The sequence below is a fragment of the Microcaecilia unicolor genome, chromosome 5, assembly GCF_901765095.1.
Source record: "Microcaecilia unicolor chromosome 5, aMicUni1.1, whole genome shotgun sequence".
Taxonomy (NCBI): Eukaryota; Metazoa; Chordata; class Amphibia; order Gymnophiona; family Siphonopidae; genus Microcaecilia; species Microcaecilia unicolor.
This window is the reverse complement of record NC_044035.1, coordinates 267,876,941-267,899,608: the sequence shown is the minus strand read 5'-3', so window position 1 is coordinate 267,899,608 and position 22,668 is coordinate 267,876,941. Positions and strand designations below refer to the sequence as shown.

Here is a 22,668-nt window from a genome sequence, read left to right as displayed (position 1 = left end):
CCCTGATGTACCCATGACGTTTTGTCCGCCCCAATCTCTGCGGCAAGGGTGATGTTGTTCCCCCGCAAGCGCGCACACACAGTCTGGGGCTAAAGGCACGTCTGAAGACCACCCGCTCTGACGCTGTTGGAGTGTCACTCTTAGCACTGGCGGTTGGCAACTCAGCCCAGAGTTCGCGGGCACGAGGTAAGTAGCCATGACAGTAACCTCCCCATTAAAACCCTTGGACGGATGACTGGCATGGAAGGCACGAAGCAAGGCAGGTGCATGAATGTGTGTGGCAGGTTCCCAAGAGTTATCCTCTGGTTCGAAGCCTTTCCATGAGAGCAAGTAGTACAGGCGAACTGCATGAAGTCTAGAGTCCAGGATATCATCGACTTCATATTCTGGGTCTGGATTGATGCCAGAAGAAGCCATCTGACCCTGCTTAGGATACCATTTAGAAGAGGTGAATGACTTGAGGAGAGACATGTGGAAGGCATTATATATCTTCATCGAAGAAGGTAAATGCACTGTCCCAATCCGCTCCCGTATGCAGAAATGTCAAAGAAATTTAGGGATGAATTTCTGGGAGGGCACTCGGAGACGTTGAAGTTTGGTGCTAAGCCAGATGTTTTGAGACCTGGAAGCAGGATGGGAGCAGGTCTTTGAAGTAGATCAGCACAATGTTTGTAGGCCTGAGAGGCCTGTAGGAGGTGACGACATTCATGTGCCTCTCTGGACATCCGTGTTTTCTTCTGAATACACAAACAAGGAAGACAGCTGGGCGGGGAATGTTCAGGCCCAAAACACTGGAGACACCAAGAATGGATGTCTGTTCCAGAGATGGTCCAATTGACCCGGCCATAGCACTTGAAGCCACTGGGAGCCTTTGATTACATGGAAGGAAAAACAGCCATGGCGAAATCAAACGACTCGATAGACTGAAAAAGGGGCAAAGCACCAGAAACAAGACAGGGAAAGATCTTGAATGGAGCTCAGACCTACAGAGAATGCCAAAAAAACAAGAAAACTTTAAAGTGGGGAAAAACCTATCAAAAACAATAAAGGAGGGAGAAAGAGTCCTGAAGTAAGACAAAACAAAAACTGGGGAAAACAAATCCCACAGGGATGGCGGATGAAGAGAGACTGCTGGTCCCTCACCCTTGCGGCAGATGGGAAGATACTCACACTTGCGCAGTGGGGAAGCTAACGCGTGCTGTTAAAGACATATACGCTTTAAAAGCACTCCACAACGGGCAACGTGGATGACATCACCCACATGTGAGAATATGGCCTGCTTGTCCTTGGAGAATGCATCTTTTGACCACTTCTCACTGAACTGAAAATAAAACAACCATGCAGTCACGGGTTTTGAGCTTGAAACCCAGTGTCATTTTTCTCTCCAAGTGAGGCTTATAGTGTATCTTACAAAACTAAGGGGGGGGGGGGAGGAGGCAGGGAAAAGAAAAGTTGATGGCCTCATATTATATTCTATATAAATTTATCTGGATAGCAACATCTGTTATCTTAATATCTGCCACTGGCCAGCTTAGCCAGAAATTTTCAGCAACACTGTCCTGGCACCATCCATAGTGCTGTGGCAGAATGTAGGCAGCACATGGGTGATTCTGGGAATTATCTGGCTATATTCAGTCTACATTCAGATAATTCAGGATGGGAAAAAATGCTGTCTTAATCTGGATAATGGACTGAATATTGTTACCACGCAGATAATGCCAATGGTCACAACTCTGGATATTTAGCACTACTCACCATCAGCTACTGAATATCCAGATTTTCTTTCACTGCCATTTCCAGCATTTTTATAAACTGATCTCTGTAGTGATTGCACATTGGGCCAAATGTTTGTTACGAATTATAGTGGGACATAATAACAACACAGCAAGGGTTCTCAACTCTGATTCTCAAAGACTTTTAAACAGGTTTTTAGAGTAATCAAACCATACAAGACAACTGGGGTTCATTAGACAAAATGGATACAAAACATTTGATAAACAGTCAGCCTGGATAACCTGAAAATCAGTGGCTCTTGAAGTCTACACTGAAAATCCATTTGACAGGTTAACAAAGGCTTATTCAATAACTATCTTCTTTTTGATAGTAAACAGATTTTTGTGTATTAAACATCCCAAACAACACAGAAGAGGACAAAAAGAGACCCTAAGGCAGTGTTCTTCAAAGCAAGGCCGTGGTGCCAATGGCAGCTCTCATCATCATTCTGGATTTTTTTTTTTTTGGCTACTCTCTGCCTTTCTACCCAAGTTCAAGACAGAAAGAGGGAAATGGATGAGGGGAAGAGCGCATACTTGAAGGACAAGGCATTTTTCAATAGATGTTTATGTTTATTTAATACTTGATAACCCGCCAATTCTGTAACAGGTCTTAGTAGTTTACTAACTGATAAAATCAAAATCTTTAGAAAAGAACACCATAACTTATAGGACAGAGAAAAGCATACACGGAGTATTCAAGCCAAAATAGTGCAGCAGATTAGTATTTTCAACTTCTAACTATGAAAGTGTTGCAGAATCACTGGATCCATCTGCAACCAAAATCAATTGAATACCAAAAGCCCACCTCCTTAAGGATACCGCCAAGAAAACAGTTTGAAGGCGGGCTGGATGTCATTGGCGCACACACTTATCAGCAGAGTCGTATGGGAAGATATCTGGTTGCTCTCCTTCAGTTCATCTGCATCCAAAGTGGCCTCAACTTAAAAATTAGTGAAGCCCACTGCCCTAAGGTTTATCTCAGTGTCCAATTCAAACAAGTGTCCTTTCTTTAATAACTCACTTTTCATGCCTTAGTCACCACAGATAAGAGTGTTAATACACACAAATAATTTTCATTTACCCACAGCCTCTAACTCAGACCTGTCAACCTATTTCTGATTCTGTGAATGATCACTAAATATTTTGAGCAAAGGGTTGGAGGCAGAATGCCACAAGGAACAAGCAGAGATTGAGAAGAAAGATAAAGGGTAAAAAAACAAACAAACAAAAAAACCTGAAAATCCTGCAACATCCACGTACATATTATCTTCAATTCAATGTTATATTCTGTGCCCGCATAGCAGTTGTACACGCCTTCATCCCCCAGACGCAGATGTCTCAATTCGAGTGAGGCATTCCCTTTTGGAAGTTCAGAATGAAAAAGGGATGTTCGGTTCCGATACTTAACATCCTGCTTCTCCAGTTGATCTTTGCCATGGTAATAGCTGTGCACTAATATTTCATCCGACTGTCCTGCGCTGCCAGGGCGTTGCCAGTGAATGACATCGTTAGAATTTGGCGTAAAAGAACATGGTAGTACAACATCTTCAGAAAGTTGCCCAAACACTTTGTGACCTTAAAAACACAAGTAATAAAAGTTACAAAACAGATATTTGATTTGTTGCATAAGTCAAGGTTTTCATTTGTACAGTGCATGAAGTTGCCAATTAATGGAAGTCTGACTTCTATTTACTGTACTGATCCTCAGCAAATGTACTGAAAGCCAACAATCCTTGACAGTGATAAGAATTTCAACCAGTATCATTAATCACTTGAATTTCTGCAAGTTTGCAGCACAGTTCCACAAATGACCACCTGCCCCACTTCAGTAATAGCACAATACACTCTGAAGACTCATCAACTATTTCTTTTAATCAGCTAAGGGGTCCTTTTACCAAGTAGCGGTAAAAGGACCCCTGCAGTGGAATTGGCACGCAGGTTTGCCGCATGCCGAGGCCTCCTTTTACCACCACTGATAAAATGACTTTTTTTTTTTAATGGAAATGGTGGTGCGGTAAGTGTAACACTTGCTGTGCAGCCATTTCTGAGGGCAGCCCTTAGGAAGCGGTTAAAAATTACAAATAAATTATTTTTGGCACCACAAATGTCTCATGGTGGGAGTCAGCACTATCGCCAGGCTCCCACAGAGGGGGGGGGGGGGGGGGCCAGGGCAGCCTATATAAAACCCTTTTGAGGCTCAGGGCCAGCTCACAGAAGTGAGTGAGGTGAAGGCTTGACGGAGAGGTGACAGAGCGGAGGCCCTGTTTGGAGACCCCCCAGAGGAGCACAGAAGGCATCGAGAGGGGGAGGCGGCTCCCACGGAAAGGTGACAGCCTTCAACATAGATTGTTTAAATTCGTTTATCTAGACCTTACATGCAGATGGCATTGCTTGTTAAACCCAAAGGCAAAACCTAAGCATGGTTACCAATTTAATATAAACTGTGGTGTCTGACTTTACTTGTTTTGATTGGGTGGGTTTAGAGAGAGGGAGGGGAGTATGGGAGGGAAGGTTTCTTGGGGTATTTTTTCTGTCAGATAATATCTAAGCACAATAATTTCCACTAAATGAAAATGATTAAAGTATCAAAAAATAATACCGTTCTGTAGTTTAGAAGGAACGCTATACCATGAGTGAGATTCATCACTATATATTGATTAATGTGTCAGAGATATTTAAACATCACACAATATAGAAGGTTTTTTTGGCCAACAGAGGATCTTTATAGATCCGTTTAAGCTCCAATAGATAGTTACATTCTAGGAGCTCTGTGAGGCCTTTTCCCTTCTAAACTACAGAACGGTATTATTTTTTGATACTTTAATCATTTTCATTTAGTGGAAATTATTGTGCTTAGGTGTTAACTGGCAATTTTGTATTTCCACATCCTAACCAGTACTTACAAGTTTAGAAAATTTTTATTGTGCCATGTTGAATGGTTGAATGGTTCACTGGTTTTTCTTGTTCTGGAATGTGCTTTGTTGTTTGCAGGATGGGAAAATTAGGTTCTTACCTTGGTAATTTTCTTTCCTTTAGTCACAGCAGATGAATCCATTACGAATGGGTTGTGTTCACCTACCAGCAGGGGGAGATAGAGAACACTGAAAACCATAGTGCCTCCTGGACGGCTAGCTCCATCTGCCTCTCAGTATTTGAAGCTTCCAAAGCAGTGTTAAACCACAAAGTAGCATAACATGAACTTTCCTCACAGCAAACGAACGCCCCAGAACAGGGGCAATAACACAAAGGAGGGACGAACGCAACCTCCTGTAGAACAAAAATCCTAAAGACTGTTTTCCAACTTCTCCCAATGAGGGAACATGTCTGCAGGAAAAACTGAACACAAAACAGAGTCAATCAGGGAGGGATCATGGATTCATCTGCTGTGACTAAAGGAAAGAAAATTACCAAGGTAAGAACCTAATTTTCCCTTCCTTGTCATCAGCAGCAGATGAATCCATTACAAATGGGATGTATCAAAGCAATCCCTAGATAGGGCGGGAACAAGCCACACCACGCCCAAGCACTTGTGCTCCAAAAAGCGCGTTCCTCCTGACAGCCACATCCAGCCTGTAATGTCGGGCAAAAGAGAGCTTAGATGCCCAAGTAGCCGCACTACATATCTCTTGAAGAGAGAGTGCTCCCGTCTCAGCCCAAGAGGAGGAAATCGCTCTTGTGGAATGTGCCTTAAAGGCGTCAGGCGGAGGCCGGCCAGATAGCAGATATGCTGAAAAAATGGCTTCCTTAAGCCAACGGGATATAGTGGCTTTAGATGCTGGAGACCCTCTGCGAGGACCTGACAACAATACAAAAAGGTGATCAGAGGTCCTGAAAGCATTTGACATCTGCAGATACTGCAACAGAGCCCTGCGCACATCCAGAAGGTGCAACTGCCCAAAAGATTCCGGAAACTCCTCCCTAGAAAAGGAGGGCAGAAAAATAGGCTGGTTTAGCTGAAACGCTGAAACCACCTTAGGCAGGAAGGAAGGCACAATACGTACCGTAACTCTGGACTCTGAGAATTGCAGAAAAGGGTCTCGACAGAACAGCGCCTGGAGCTCAGACACCCGTCTCGCCAATGTAATGGCCTACAAAAAGACTGTCTTTAGAGTCACATCCTTCTCCGAAGCTCGCCTTAGTGGCTCGAAGGGCGAACACTGAAGAGCCTTTAATAGTAGCCCCAGGTTCCAAGCCGGACAAGGTGCCCGCACGGGAGGACGGAGCCGAAGCACCCCTCTAAGAAACCGTGCAATGTCTGGATGTGCAGCTAAGGAGAGGGCAGCGACCTTTACTCGAAAGCATGCCAATGCTGCCACTTGCACCCGCAGGGAATTATAGGCCAAGCCTTTTTGTACACTATCCTGCAAAAAGTAAAGAATCAGCAAGACAGAAGCCCGCATGGGTGTGATCGTCTTAGGACACACTAGGCCTCAAACTGGCGCCACATCCGGGCATACGCAATGGAAGTGGACCGCTTGCGGGCCTGCAAGAGAGTGGAGATGACCTTGTTAGAATAGCCCTTGTCTCTCAATTGCGCCCTCTCAATAGCCATGCCGTAAGACCAAAGGGGCAGGGATCCTCCATGGTTACCGGGCCCTGCGTCAACAGGTTCAGTACCAGAGGCAAAGGAAGAGGAGCCTCCACCAGCATCCGCCGGAGGTCCGCATACCAGAGCCACCTGGGCCAATCCAGGGCAATGAGGATCACCACTCCCTGGTGCAGCTGAATTCGCAGGAGTACTCACCCTATGAAGGGCCAAGGCGGGAACACATATAGGAGGCCCAGAGGCCAGGGTTGAGCCAAGGCATCCAACCCCGCCGAGTGAGGATCTCTCCGTCTGCTGTAAAAGCACGAGACTTTGGCATTTGTGCTTGACGCCATCAGATCCACTATGGGTGTTCCCCATTTGGCAGAGTTGAAGGAGCACTTTGTCTGCCAACTCCCACTCCGCTGGGTCAATGTGGTGTCTGCTTAGATAATCGGCTTGCACGTTGCTCTGACCTGCAATGTGAGCTGCTGACAGGAACTGTAGATGCAGCTCGGCCCAGTGGCAACTCTGATGGGCCTGTGCAGCCAGTGCTCTGCACTGCGTTCCGCCTTGACAATTTATGTAGGCCACTGTCGTCATATTGTCCGACAGCACCCTGACAGCCAATCCCTCCAAGGTCGATTGAAAAGCCAGCAATGCCTGGAAAATTGCTTTTAACTCCAAGCGATTGATGGACCACTTCGACTATTCGAGTGTCCATAGACGCTGGGCATGCCTCTCCTGGCAATGAGCTCCCTTCAGGCTGGCATCAGTTACCACCAGGCACCAGTCAGGGAGCGCTAACGGCATTCCTCGCCGCACCTTGCTGTCTGAGAGCCACCACTCCATACTGAGTCGGGCCGCAGGGAGCCAACTGAGTCTGCACTGATAATCCTGGGAAATGGGAGACCAACGTTGTAGCAGGGAACACTGCAGCGGTCTCATGTGCGCGCTCGCCCAAGGCACCACTTCTAGGGTGGCCGTCATTGACCCCAAGAGCTGGACAATGTCCCAAGCTCGCGGGCGAGGCATCCTCAGGAGCAGACGGACCTGGGTCTGAAGCTTGCACCGCCTTTGCTCGGGTAAAATAACCAACCCCGAGGCTGTGTCGAACCGTACCCCCAAATACTCTAGAGATTGAGAGGGGGTCAGGTGACTTTTGGGTATATTGGCAACCCAGCCCAGAGATTGCAGTACTAAGACCACTCTGGCTGTTACATGACGACTCTCTTCTGCAGAGTCCGCTCTGATGAACCAGTTGTCGAGGTACGGGTGAACCCGGATACCCTCTTGCCTGAGAAAGGCAGCTACTACCACCATTACCTTAGAAAAGGTTCGGGGAGCTGTGGCGAGGCCAAAAGGCAAGGCCTGAAACTGAAAGTGTTTTCCCAACACAGCAAACCGGAGAAACCATTGGTGCGGGGGCCAAATAGGGATGTGCAAGTACGCTTCTTTTAGGTCCAGAGATGTGAGGAATTCTCCTAGCTGAACCGCCACAGGGATCACCGCGCAGGGTTTCCATATGGAAATGCCATACTTTGAGTGACTCGTTGACTTTATTCAAGTCTAGAATGGGCCGAAAAGACCCAACTTTTCGCGGCACCACAAAGTAAATGGAGTAACGGCCACAGCTGTGCTCGGCGAGAGGCACAGGGATCACCACTCCCAGGTGCAACAAGCCTTGCAAGGTCTCCTCTACCACCGCCCGTTTGGCAGCAGTGCCGCATCGGGACTCCAAAAACATGTCTCTCACCGAGGCAGTAAATTCCAATCTGTAGTCGTCTCTGATCAGGTCCAAAACCCACTGATCTGAGGTAATCTTGACCCACTCCTCGAGAAAGAGGGAAAGACGTCCTCCACCTGCAGGAATCAAGTAGTGGGCCGGCACACCATCATTGAGAGGGTGCCCATGAACTCTAGGCCTTGAACCGCCTGACCTTTGGAAGAAAGCCGCGGCCTATCCTCGGGTAACCACTGGGGTTTAGCATCCCCCAGGTCCTTGACAATTTTCTCCAACTCCTCACCAAATAGGAGAAGGCCCCAGAAGGGCAACTTCACCAACCTTTGCTTAGAGGCCATGTCAGCCGCCTAATGTCGTAGCCATAGAAGGCAGTGAGCGGTCACCGCCACAGACATCTGTTTAGCCGAGGCTCTGACCAGATCATAAAGGGCATCAGCCAAAAATGACAAGGCCGACTCCATCCGCGGTGCCACCTCCACAAGGGGCTCCGCTCCATCCCCAGGCTGTTCCACTGCCTGCTGCAACCAAGCGAGGCATGCTCGAGCAGCATAACAACTGCACACAGATGCCCGTAAGGCTAGGCCTGAGATTTCAAAGGACCGCTTCATTGCTGATTCCAGCCGTCGGTCCTGCATGTCCTTCAGGGCGACCCCTCCCTCTACTGGGAGAGTAGTCTTCTTCGTCACAACCGTGACTAGGGCATCTACTTTAGGCACGGCCAAGCATGCCAAGTGCTCCTCACTAAGAGGGTATAAGTGCCCCATTGCCCTGGCAACCTTCAAAGGCCCCTCGGGGTCAGCCCATTGAGCCAAAATAAGCTCTTGGATGGAGTCATGCAAAGGAAAGGCTCGAGCAGGCTTCTTAGTACTTGCCATCCTCGAATTACCAGAGGAGGCCTTGCCAAGCACAGGATCTTCAATAGAGAGGGCCTGCAAGGCGTCAGAAATAAGTGCTGGCAGCTCCTCGCGGTGGAAAATCCTAACCGCGGTGGGATCATCTGGATCGAGTGGCAATCCGGCACCTTCCTCTGGCTCCTCAGACCGCGAAGGGGGGGGGGGGGGAAGGGAGGTGTGCCACTCTCTGAAGGGGAATTTACCCTTCTACGCTTGTTCTGCGGCCAACTGTCTGGGGAAAAAACGTCCAACGGCAATCCCGGGCCGGCCTCTACTGGAGGGGAACCAGGTAGCAATGCAGAGTCAGACACCTGCGGCAGAGCCCTCTTTAACATGAACGCTTTATGCAAAAGCAACACAAACTTAGGGGAGAAAGGCTCACCCTGGTCTCCCGGTTCCAGTCCGGCGCAAGCAGCTCCTCTGGTAGCCTCCATCCAAGACTCCCCTCCGGCCACAGACCCCTCCGCTCCTTCGGGGGTCGGACTACGCGGCGCATCCAAGATGGCGCCTGCTGCCAGCTCCACCGAGCGGGAAGAGACATCGCTCGCCATGCTCGTGCCGGCCCTGACGTCTGAAGAGCACGATTTACAGAGCCACGCTGCTGATCTGCGCTTGCCACAACATGAACAGCGCTTAACAACTTCCGCAGCCATCGCCAAAAACGGCGGAAATTTTCAGCGCCCCGATCACGGGTCCTCCCCGGAGGAGCTACAAGACGCTCTTACCTCAACACTGAGTCCCAGAGCTCCGGTCACACTGCACAGACAGAAGATAGCCTCAGAATCGCAGCGCTAACAAGCGCGTCGCGTTTTTTTTTTTTATTTAACCTTTTTAATATTTTATAATATATCACAAAACAATGTGAATATGCAATCGGCATTCATTTTACAGGAAAAATAAAACTAAAATACATTAAGGAAAAAGAGTATACGGCCTTTCCGTACACAATTTAAGAGAAAAATGATTCCAAGATTTCAAGTATCTAATAGCCATTAAGGAAAAATATACAAAATACAGTTGCTACCTCTGTTTTCAGACCCCAGCCTGCAATTTAGGAAGGGCATACAACATTCACGTCAACTCTAGCATCTAGAAATTCTTTAAGCTGTTTAGGTTCCACAAATTGAAATTGCTTACCCTCAAACATTACATTACAAATACAAGGAAAACGTAACACAAAATTTGCTCCCAATGCCATAACTCTGGGTCGCAGTTCTAAAAATGCCCTGCGTCGCATCTGTGTAGGCTTTGAGAGATCAGGAAAAATCCGGACCTTTGAGCCCAAAAACAGGTTTTCTAAGTGTCTTAAGGAAAGTCTTAATACAGCATTCCAATCTGGCTCCAGCACAAAAGTAACCAGCATAATTGACCTCTGAGTAATGATTTCCAATGAACTTTCCAGGAAAGAAGTAAGGTTCATTCCTTCCCCCATCACAGGGGGGGGGAATCCCTTCCATCCCCTTAAAATTCCAAATATAATAGGCTCATGTGATGGGAGGTAATGTATCTTTATCCATTCCTAGAATTTCAGTCATATATTTTTTTCACCATTTCTAAAGGGGAAATTAGTGGTGACTTGGGAAAATTGAGAAACCTAAGGTTAAGTCTTCTAACCTGGTTCTCCAGGTATTCCAACCGTTTATGTAAGAAATTATTATCTTTAACCAAAGCATTTTCCAAAGTCCCCATGTCTTGAATCTTGTTATCCACATTTTCCATTTTTAAGGATTGCTGTGCAGTTACTTGCGCTTGAATCAGAGCAGCCTCAGAAAGAATTTTAATATTACTGGTATTTTCTTTCAAAGTATTTTGCATAGAGGATTGAATATTGTAAACCATGTCCCAGAGTGACTCAAGCGTCACAATAGCTGGTCTAACCACACCACTAGCTGGTAAAAAGGAGTGAGATTGGACCTCAGTACGGGAAAGTTTGGAAACAATGTCTTGCGGTAATACCTTTAAAGCTGCTTGTATTTGTGTTTCACGCTCCTAGGATCCGCTCTCTCCTGCTACAGTCCTTCCCTCGAACAGGTCGGGTTGCACCCCTTCGGTATCCGTCTCTGTTCAGGCTGCAACACGGAACTCACTCCCAGGCTGAGGCAGAGCTATGCGTTCCATGGGGCTCAGGGAAGCCCCGTTACCGCTCTCTATCGACGTCAATGCGTCGACAGTAGCAGAGGGGGTCGAAGTACCCAGAGGACCCGGTTGTTTCTTAGAAAATTGAAGGGTCGTTTGCCTCATCGATGACATGGTTTCAGGAGGCGAGGGGTACTCCTTTACCTTTCCCCTCCGCTTCCCCATTAGCAGCGACGAAGCGAAGGCACCAGAAAAAGCTAAATAAGAGCAAGCTCAGGTGCGTCTGTTCAGAGCGCCATCTTGGAATCGGCCCGTGTTTTTTTTTTTTTTTAACGCTGTGAGGAAAGTTAGAGGCAACAGCTACAGAGGCACTCCGGAGGTCCAGAAGAGTGGGAAAGGCAGGGAAAGGACGAACCAATGTGCCTGCATCCACAAAGAAGAGATTGGGAAAGGCAGAGACAGGGCAAACCTATATGCCTGCATCCACATAGGGGGAAGGGTAAGGCAGGGAAAGGGCTAACCTATGTGCCTTTAAAGTGGAGCTGCAATAGCCACAACACCCCTGCTACAACTGGAAAAAGACAGGAGCCACCCCAAGCAGATTCTTGAAGGAACTGAATAAGCTGCGTCCAACTCTGCTGGGAGATAGAGAATACTGAAAGGCAGATGGAGCTAGCCGTCCAGAAGCCACTATGGTTTTCAGTGTTCTCTATCTCCCATTCGTAATGGATTTATCTGCTACTGATGACAAGGAATTGGTTACTAGAGTTCTACTTCTGTTATGTAAAGTTTGTGAAGTAATCATAGAACATACATGTGGCAGTTTTTTCTTTTGAGATGGCAACCCTAGTGCAGGCAGTTGATTATAGAGGGGCAGGGCAAAGAAGGGTACAACAGTAGGTGTGGCAAGGGACAAATGTCCACTTGCATGCGTATACGCTAGTATGCTGTTATTCGGCAAATACCCACCTAATGTACATGTCACATCTTTGCAGAATACATTTAAACACTGTGGCTGGAGACACTCTGGCCGACTTTCAGTGCTATTTAACCAGCCAGGAGAGGTCTAAATATTTGGCCCACTGTGTCCCACATGTTTTTAACATTTCATGGGTACCCAAATAATTTATTTGTGGGTTTCATTTTGGGGTAGAAAGTGATCTTGCATTTTTCTTCCTACAGTAGATAATGCATTTTTATTTTTATTTCTCCTGTGCTGTGATGCTTATAGAGAATATGATTTCTTAGTGTTTCCTTTTCTAATTTTTGGTCCTTTATTCTGTAATTGCTGAGGATTGGTTTGTGCTCTGTGAGTGACTGAAGTAAGAGATTTAAAAATGTCAATGTTTCCAAAGTTTCCATAAGTGTGAATATGTTGACACAGAACTGTTTACTTAGAAATTCATCATAAAGTTCATTCTAAGGCATTATTTGGTATACTCCTAAACACTACTTACACCACTATGCCTAGTGCCCCCCCCCCCCCAATATTAACTCTGCCCCCCCTTAAAATGTCAAGTCTGGCTATGCCCCTGGCATATTTGTGCATGGTTTCAATTATATCTAAGAGTAGGAGTGTAAAAATACCAGACGCCAAGTTGCCTACATGCCATAAAATTTGACATCTAAGCCTGTATCTTGGACAGATAAGTAACTGCTAGAATGAATTGTCGCTGGGAGATAGGCAAGGGAGGAATAGAGCAGAAGTAGGATGAGGGCAGAGGAAAGAAAATCCAAACAAAAATAAGAAAAGCAAACAAACAGCCCAAAAATGTAAAAATGTCAAAATAGTCTTGACTTAAAATTTTTGACTGGTGTCTAGGTTTTCCATTTCTTGTGATGTTCTGACACAATCTATACAAAACACACTGTTTCTCACACTGATACCTCCATGATACACCATCGTGGTGATGCTTCAAGTTACGAAACAGCTATGAACAGTGCAAAGGATCAGGCCAGCATTTACCCATAAGCAGGATATTAAAGTAAAGCACTTAACTTCTCATGTGAGCTCTCAAATATTTTCATCTATTGTTATATCACAGAATCATCACAAAAATGGTGAGTATCTGCCCAAATGAATCTATTCAGGGACACCAAAAACACTAGTGATCTTCTCAAGTATTCAATACAGAAATGGTTAAGAATGCAAAGCTCATTACATATGTGGAGGGAATTTTCGAAAGGACGTGCAAGTCAGAATAGAGACGTCTAGCTCATAACATCTGAAATGTATGTCCATCTCACATATATTTTCCAAAAGGAAATACGTCAAGATATCCTGTGCGAAAATACACAAGATGGACATCCACATGCTGAGGATGTCCAGCATGAACAGCTATTTTACAAACTGGAATGTCCAACACATGAACGGCAATAAAGCATGGCCAAGGATATCTGTCTGGCAGCATTCTTAGACGAATATCCACACAGACGTGCCTGCAGAGCAGAGCAGCCTGGTGGTTAGTGCAGTGGACTTTAAACCAAGGGACCCAGGTTCAAATCCCACTTTAACTCTTATTTTGTAACTGTGAGTCCTCCAGGAACAGAAACATGCATACTGTACATGAATGTACACCGCTTCAACAGCCTTCAGGCTTGCAGGTGGCTTGGATATTTAGATACAGTAGGTATTTTTCTGTTTCTGGAGGGCTCACAATAGAGAAGCAAAATAAAAATTTGCTGAAGTAGGATTTGAACCTGGGTCCCTTGGGTTAAAGTCCACTGCACTAACCAATAGGCTACTCTTCAGACTTGTTCCTTCTTTAAGAATGCCCATAATATCTGAAGCCGACAGAGCTTGGTATCTCCTCTCAGTTTCACTTTCAGGGAAGAGGAAGGGTGATAGCAACCACTGAGGGTTTAAGGAGGTGTCAAGCCTTAATCCTTCCAGTGGTCAGCTGCTCAATCAGAGCACCTTTTTGTATCCTGGACATGACTGAAACAAGTCTAACTTTGGACACTCTTTTTAGATTTGGACACTTCTTCCCTTTCAGTTATCACTGTTCGATGTCTTGATTGCTGGCCCTCCCTAGTCTCGCCCGAAACATGCCCCCTTCCTATTTGGATGTTTCAAGCACATGGATGTCTATTTGGGCATCTTGAGACATCTATAGGCTTCGAAAATAAGCTCCAAAGTGTCCCATTCTGAGCAGAGTCTATTGTTCAGCAGAATGTGCATGACAAAAACTCTGCAGTTATGACATGGAGGAATATACATTGACTCCCCATAATAATCCCTGATACGCTTTTTTATCTCAAAGACTGTGAAGAAACGCTGCAGATGCTTTTCAAAAAATAAAAATTCAGTAAGCTCACCGAAAACAGTAGGTATCAAGGATGACAGGATGAGGTGTATGAGTAGGTCCTTCATAACTTCAGTGGCTCATACCAGCTTCAGCTCTAAAGACAGGAACCAGAGAGAAAATTTCATTTAAACTGGATGTGCCCCTGTTTTAATTCAGTCACATAAAAAATGAAAGCTATGGCAATACCAACCTCTAAGGACAACAAGACAATTTTCAAAGATATTTATGTGAGTAAATAGCAATTTATTGGTGTTTAGCAACTATCTGAAAACTGCTCTCCACCAGTGCAGATCAAGTGTACACATAGGTACCTTTAAAAGGTATTCTGAAAGAGGGAAGAAAATGTGTACTGGCTGCATTTTCAATTCCATGCACATTTTCCATATAAAAAAAGGTATCCACACAAATAGCAAATGCAAACATCCATGCTCATGGCTAGCTTCAAAGTACAAGTTTTCACATACACCCTCTATGAAATTTAGTGAAAAGCCCATGTGTAAAAAAAACTACCCATGGACTGTCTCCCACTGAAAATTGCCCCATAGATGTCTAAAGGCCTAATTTACTAAGTTTTATTCTGAACAAACACAAAATGGGAAATGAACCATTGTAAATCAGACCCCTAAGACATTGTAGGCACTTCTCCAGTTTTTCAATCCTTATCATTTTAATTTTTGGCAGCTATGGCAGAAGTCTTTCCAGTATGCCATGGGGGGTCCAACTGTCTTGCTCATCCCAGCCCTTCTCAAAAATGTGGTGGAGACCAAGGGTTGAATGGCCTCCTACCATTTTCCAAATTTTGTAACATTATTTAAGCACCAATCTCCCCAACACCCTGATCCTGCTGCTGATTCATCAAAAAAGTAAACTACCATTCAATGGAAGGTCCATTCCAGAATTCAAAGTAAAATACAAATACAAATTTTAACAACTCTCCAAGTTACTTCATCACACACTGATTTCCTGTCCAGAATGTTCTTAGTAATTGTCCTTTGTGTCCATTAACCATGAACTCATGTCTAGCGCCAACTAGAGAGCTGCATAGGAATGGGTATCTTGGGATTCCCAAAAGGATGGAAGAAGTTGCTGTGGGATTCTTGCAAGAGTATAGTCAATCTCTGGTGACACCAGGATGAGGCTTGGAATGCCCAAAGAGGCAGCTGGAACTCCAGACTGAGGCTCGGAACACTTATTGATCGAATAGTAAATACTGTCCAAAAAAAAAACTACAGGAGGCTGTTGGGGTCAGGAGGAAATAAAGGACTGTGAGCAAGTAATAGTGTCTACTCCTGCGGGTACAGGTGGGGATGGAGGAGATTAATTGTGGTGATGGAACAGTTCTTAGAAGGTTCAAGTAGGTATGGGTTAGATTCCATTGGGGACAAACGTGGATGAGTGAAATTTCTGTCCCCGTGCAACTCTAGCACCAACTCCTACTTTGATATTAAAACATTTGTCAGATTATTAAAAATGGTGAGGCATTACACCGAACCTGTGGTGGTCAGCGTTCTTCTAAACGACGGCCATTAAAGATTTTTTAAACCCACAGATATTCAGCACCAAATATCCAGGTGCAACTTGATTGGTGCTACTTATTCAGGTACCAGTGATATTCAGTCAGGTACCCAGATAGTTAGCACAGTCTTTTTGCTTTTCTAACTTTATCTGCTCAGTTATCTGGTTGTAAGGCTGAATATCACTACTAACTGGGTAAATGCCAACTCTGTGCAGACTCTACCCCAGACTGCCCTGACACTACCAGGAAAGTGTTAAGGACGATCTGACTTTTCAGAGGCATTATGTGGATAATAAAACTATCACAAAAATTATGTACTGCTCTAATCTAAAAAGATAAATCTTATGAGCCCTATTTTAGAAATGATGTTGACAGGGGAATTAAGACATCCAGATTGGGATATGTAAAATATTCCCAAGCTATTTTACAAAGACTCTGCCAAATGCAGAACCTCCCGTTCACATTAATTGATTTGATTTGCTTACTTTATTTTTATTTTTTGTCTATTAGATTGTAAGCTCTTTGAGCGGGACTGTCTTTCTTCTATGTTTGTGCAGCGCTGCGTACGCCTTGTAGAGCTATAGAAATGCTAAATAGTAGTAGTAGTAGTAGTTATTACACGTAAAAACATGCAGGACTGCACATCCACTCCTTTCCACATCCCACAGGAGCAGTGATTTTACAAAGCTACATAAGGAGGGAAAACCATGTAGCGAAGATACTTACCTGTAGCAGGTATTCTCCGAGGACAGCAGGCTGATTGTTCTCACATGTGGGTCGACGTCTGCATCGGCCCAGGAAATGGCAAATTTTTTCAGGCAAAAAAATAAAAGTTTTGCCAGAGTCTTCTGGCGCACGAGCAACGCGCACCACGCATGCGCAGATGACTTCCCGCCCATCGCACAAGCATGCCTCTTTAGTTAAATCAAAAAGCATACAAATAAACTAATAACTCCAAAGGGGAGGTGGGCGGGTTTCTGAGAACAATCAGCCTGCTGTCCTCGGAGAATACCTGCTACAGGTAAGCATCTTCGCTTTCTCCGAGGACAAGCAGGCTGCTTATTCTCACATGTGGGATATCTCTAGCAACCAGGCTCACTCAAAACAATGAACATTGGTCAATTGGGTCTCGCAACAGCGAGGACATAACAGAGATTGACCTGAAACCATAAAAACTAACTGAGAGTGCAGCCTGGAACAGAACAAAAATGGGTCTAGGGGGTGGAGTAGGATCCTAAACCTCAAACAGATTCTGCAGCACCGACTGCCCAAACCGACTGTCGCATCAGGAATCCTGCTGAAGGTAGTAGTGAGATGTGAATGTGTGGACTGATGACCACGTTGCAGCCTTGCAAATCTCCTCAATGGAGGCTGACTTTAAGTGAGCCACTGATGCAGCCATGGCTACTGCCACCCAGGTCAACTCCCCTTCGACGTCGGTGGAGGGAGCTTTGCCGCAGTCAGACCGGGCATCGGCCTCTCAACATCGCCATAGAAGACAGGCAGGTTCAGTGTCGAAGCACCTTAACTCAGGTTCTGTCCGACACTGAGCAGGAGTGTTCGTGGGAGTCGAGAGGATCCCAGGTACTTCTCTTTTGATGAGTCCTTTAGGATTCCCTCCGCAAGAAAGGAGACTGTCTCCACCAGAGAGTCTGTCCTTTTCCTCTTTTGTTCGGGAAATGACTACGGCTATTCCCTTCCCTGTGGAAGTTGAGGATGAGCCCAGGGCTGAGATGCTTGAGGTCCTGGATTATTATTCTCCACCTAAAGAGGCTGTGAGTTCCTCTGCACAAGGTACTGAAGGAAGTCCTTATGTGAAACTGGTCAGCCCCTCTGTCTGGCCCCGTGGTCCCGAAAAAAGCTGAATCCCAGTATCGGATCCATGTTGAACCTGGGTTGATGAGGTCTGTTACCCCACAATTCCATGGTGGTGGACTCCGCCATCAAGAGAGCCAGGAGTACTAGAGACTATGCTTCGGCGCCCCCAGGCAGAGAGGCTATAACTCTTGACTCTTTTGGGAGGAAGATGTATCAAGCCGCTATGCTTGCCGCCAAGATCCAATCATACCAGCTCTTCACGAATGTGCACTTGCAGGACTCGATATGGCAACTGTCGAGCTTGGTTGATGCACTCCCTACGGAGCTGGCTGAGCCTTTTCACCAGGTGGTCAGGCAGCAGAAGGCGTGTCGAAAGTTCCTGGCCAGGGGCACATTTGACACTTTTGACGTGGCATCCAGAGTTGCTGCTCAAGGTATAGTGATGTGCAGACTCTCATGGCTGCGCGCCTCTGACCTGGACAACCGGACCCAGCACCTAAATCAGGGCCATTGCCAAGCCTCTGCCCCCTCTTTTCAGCCCCAGCCCACTTCTCCCACATGCTCCCCTTTTCAGCCCCCACTTTTGAGCCCCATTATCCCCCATTTTCAGCCCCCAGTTTCAGTCCTAACTCTTTTCTCCCACCAGCCCCGTTCCAGTACTAGCCCCCTTATCCCACCTAGTCTCATTTTCAGCCCTCAGTTCCAGTTCCCTTCTCCCACCAGCCTGTATTAAAGTACTCCCCTTTTCAGCCCCAGTCTCATTCTCCCATCTGTCCCCCTTTTCAGCCCCAGACCCATTCCCCTACCTACCCCACTTTTCAGAACCCTTCTCCCACCCCCGACCCCAGTCTGATAGCTCTGATATCTCCTTCTCTCTGCCCCAGTTGTAAGAATCAGTGCCTTTTTGCATCTGCCCCCAGCATCAGACCACTTCTGTCACCCTTACAATATGGCAGCATAAGCCCCCATTTCCTATCCCCAGTCACCTTCTCCTAGCACCTAAATCAAGGCCATTGCCAAGCCTCTGCCCCCTCTTTTCAGCCCCAGCCCACTTTTCCCACATGCTCCCCTCTTCAGCCCCCAGTTCCAGTCCCAACTCTTTTCTCTCACCAGCCCCCAGTTCCAGTACTAGCCCCCTTATCCTACCTACTCTCATTTTCAGCCCTCAGTTCCAGTTCCCTTCTCCCACCAGCCTGTATTACAATACTCCCCTTTTCAGCCCCAGTCTCATTCTCCCATCTGTCCCCCTTTTCAGCCCAAGACCCATTCCCCTACCTACCCCACTTTTCAGACCCAGACCCATTCTCCCATCTATCCCACTTTTCAGACCCCTTCTCACACCTGCTCCAGCGATAGCCCCCTTCTCAGCCCCAGCCCTTCTTCCATCTGAGCCCCTCTTTTCAGTCTCCCCAAGTTCCAGCCTTAGCTCCCATTTTACCTGCAAGTTCAAGCCACAGCCTCCAGTCCCCACCTGCCCACCCTCAGCTCTAGTGACAGCCCCCTTCTTGTTGTCTGCCACCTTGCATTTTAAAATCTTTGAATCGGCATCAGCAGCATCTGTAAAAGAAGCAGGCTGCCTCAGGCCCAAGGAGGTTAGATTGAGAACAGGAGATGGTACGAGGCTATCTAACCCATTATATGGGTTGAAGCTTAATTTATTTGAAAGATTCCCATATGTAGAAATAAATATCATGAAATAGAAACTGATTGTTGAGCACCTGATTCTCATAACATGAAGTCTGTTTTAGTGGTCCTTTACCAGGAAAAAAAAATCTCTTCGTGAATATAGCATATGCTAGGGTGTCCCTATAACCAGCCCCTCCAAAATACACATCGATTATGATTTATAACAGATTACTACTGTACCTAAGAAAAATTATTCCTTTATTATACTTCCTTTGTGTACATCCGTATGCTGAACAAGCTGGCATGTTAAAATGAGATTAAATAAAAATGCTACCAACAATAAAGAACAACATGGACGCAGCAGCTCATAAGTTTGTTTGAGTTTACGAAGAACAACGGCTGCGAGGGGAAGGGGAAACACAGACTAACCTAAGTAGCTTCAACTTTTTGACTTCATGCCGTCTGCTGTTCTTAATCAAACCTCTATGCTCAGGTTTTCCCTCATTGTCCCGCCCTCACGGAAACAGGAAATTATATCAGACGAGGGCAGGACACAGTGAGGGAAGACCCGGCCTGGGGCAGCCTGTTTCCTTCACAGATGCTGCCAATGCTGATTCAAAGATTTTCAAAATGCAGGGCAGCAGAAAGAAGAGGGGGCTGTTGTGGGAGCTGAGGGCGGGTAGGTGGAGACTGGGGGCTGCGTCTGGGGCCTGAACTAGTAGCTGACAAGGGGTCTAGGGCTGGGAGCTGCCGGTAACCCACTTACTGGGTTGCACCGACCCTGCATTAAGGTGAAATTAGGCCTTACCTGCTAATTTTCTTTCCTCTAGACCCTCCAGACCGGTCAAGACGCTTGGGTTATGCATGCCTACCAGCAGGCAGAGGGAGACTGAGAACACTAACTTCAAACTGAGTACATATAACCTGTGCTAGCCCTCTATCTCCAGTATACACTTAGCAAAGCAGAGAAACAAATCCCTGGAACAGTAACTCTGAAACTAATAAAACCCCTGTACCTGGAAAACTAACAGTTAAACACCAACAGTGTGCTTAAACAGATGAAACGCCCGGGCGTCCCACTCTGCAGAATATTAGAGTCAAAGAAAGTTCTCCGACCATACTGAATATAAAATGAACAGACATAGCAGAACACGGCTCAAAATACTTCTGATAATTGACACGGCTGAAAAATACTTCTGACAAGAGACAGGGCGGGCTCTTGACCGGTCTGGAGGGTCTAGAGGAAAGAAAATTAGCAGGTAAGGCCTAATTTCACCTTCCTCAGCAACCCTCCAGACTGGTCAAGACGCTTGGGAAGTACCAAAGCAGTAGACACATTAAGGGTGGGACCCACGAAAAGCAGAAGACAACACAGCCGCTCTAAACCGAGCATCCTCTTTTGCCTGCACATCAATCCTATAATGCTTTACAAAAGAATGAATGGACGACCACGCCGCCGCCTTACAAATGTCCTGCGGAGGAATAAAACTACTTTCCGCCCAAGAGGCGGCTACCCCCCGAGTAGAATGTGCCTTCAGTACCGAGGGAACTGCCCGACGCTTCAACAAATACGCCGAGGCAATAGTCTCCTTCAACCATCTAGCCAGAGTAGCCTTGGAAGCCGCTTCCCCCTTTCTGGGACCTCCAAACAAAATGAACAAACGATCCGACGCTCGGAAGTCCTGCGTTCTGCTCAAATACGACCGCAAAATGCGTCGAACATCCAACTTAGCCAAACGACGTTGAGAGAGATCACCAGACCTATCCCCCAACACTGGTAACGAAATCACCTGATTTACATGAAAGGAGGATACCACCTTAGGAACAAACGAAGGAACTGTCCGCAAAGTCACTTTCTCCTTAGCCAAGGAGAGAAAAGGCTCTCTACAAGACAAAGCCTGTAGCTCCGAAATTCTACGCGCCGAGGTAATGGCCACCAGAAACACTGTCTTTAAAGTAAGATCTTTACACGAGATGGAAGCCAACGGTTCAAACGGAGGGCCTACCAGAGCCTCCAAGACCAAATTCAAATCCCAAGGCGGAACCGTCGGCCGACGAGGCGGACGAAGCAACTTGACAGCTTTCAAGAACCGCCCCACGTCCGGCGAAGCCGCCAAGGAAATCCCCTGAATCTTTCCACGGAAACAAGACAACGCTGAAACCTGCACTTTCAGGGAAGAGAGCGAGAGCCCCCTGTCAAGACCGTCCTGCAGGAACTCCAAAACTTCCGCGACCGAAACACGTAGAGGAACATAATCCCGCTCTTGACACCAGTTCTCAAAAATGCGCCACACCCGCACATAAGCCAAAGAAGTAGACCTCTTACGAGAACGCAACATGGTATCAATTACCCTGGCCGAAAAACCTTTCTTCCTTAATCTGAGCCTCTCAAGAGCCAGGCCGTAAGCGAGAATGGAGCAGGGTCGGCCATCTCGATCGGCCCCTGAACCAATCTCACCCTGGGCCCCAACGGAATCGGAGCCTGCACTAATAACCGAACCAGGTCTCCGTACCACGGACGTCGAGGCCAATTGGGCGCAATCAGAACCACTAGACCTGCATGGCGCCCGATCCGCTGCACCACGCGGCCCACCAGCGGCCATGGCGGAAATACATAGAGCAACTGTTGAGTCGGCCACGGGAGCACTAGCGCGTCGATGCCCTCGGCCCGAGGATCTCTTCGACGACTGAAGAAGCGAGCGACCTGAGCGTTGTCGGCCGATGCCATGAGATCCAGCACCGGCCGACCCCATTCCAACACCAGTCGATTGAACACTGAGGGATGGAGGGTCTAACGTGTGCCTGCTTAGAAAATCCGCGCTCACGTGGCCCGCCGAGAGACCCTGAAGATGAGCTTCTGCCCACAACATTAACTCCGCCGCCTCCACAGCTAACGCTTGGCTCTTCGTTCCCCCCTGCCGATTTACATATGCGACGGCCGTGGCATTGTCGGAAAGAACCCTGACTGCCTTGCCTTCTAACAGGCTGTGAAAGGACCGAAGAGCCAACCGAATTGCTCGAGTCTCCAGGCGATTGATGGACCAAGATGCTTCCTCCAACGTCCAACGTCCCTGGGCTACCTGACCCAGGCAATGCGCTCCCCAGCCCGAGAGACTCGCATCCGTGGTCAGCACCGTCCAATTGGGAGTGTCCAGCGGCATGCCCTTCGCTAGATTCGGAGAGTGGAGCCACCAGCGAAGGCTGCGACGGGCAACCCCCGACAGAGGGAAACTCTCCTCCAGGTCCTGAGACTGAGGGGACCAACGAGACAACAAAGCTCTCTGTAATTCTCTCATATGGGCCCTGGCCCAAGGAACCACCTCTATTGTTGCTGCCATCAGACCCAACACCTGAAGATACGCCCGAGCCGAAGGCGCTCTCTGCGCT

General features: G+C 47.0%; 1 protein-coding gene across 2 annotated transcripts in view; it reads right to left on the bottom strand.

Annotated features, from left to right (window-relative positions):
* The window catches only part of HHLA2 (HERV-H LTR-associating 2), a 129,616-nt gene that overhangs the window by 62,884 nt on the left and 44,064 nt on the right, over window positions 1–22,668 (bottom strand). For both annotated transcript variants that reach the window (XM_030204173.1, XM_030204175.1), the window contains exons 2-3: window positions 14,332–14,415; window positions 3,036–3,350 (exon numbers count right to left, since the gene is read on the bottom strand). In XM_030204173.1, coding sequence (XP_030060033.1) covers window positions 3,036–3,350; window positions 14,332–14,386 — 370 coding nt within the window. In that variant the 5' untranslated portion in view covers window positions 14,387–14,415. The remainder of the gene's footprint in view (window positions 1–3,035; window positions 3,351–14,331; window positions 14,416–22,668) is intronic.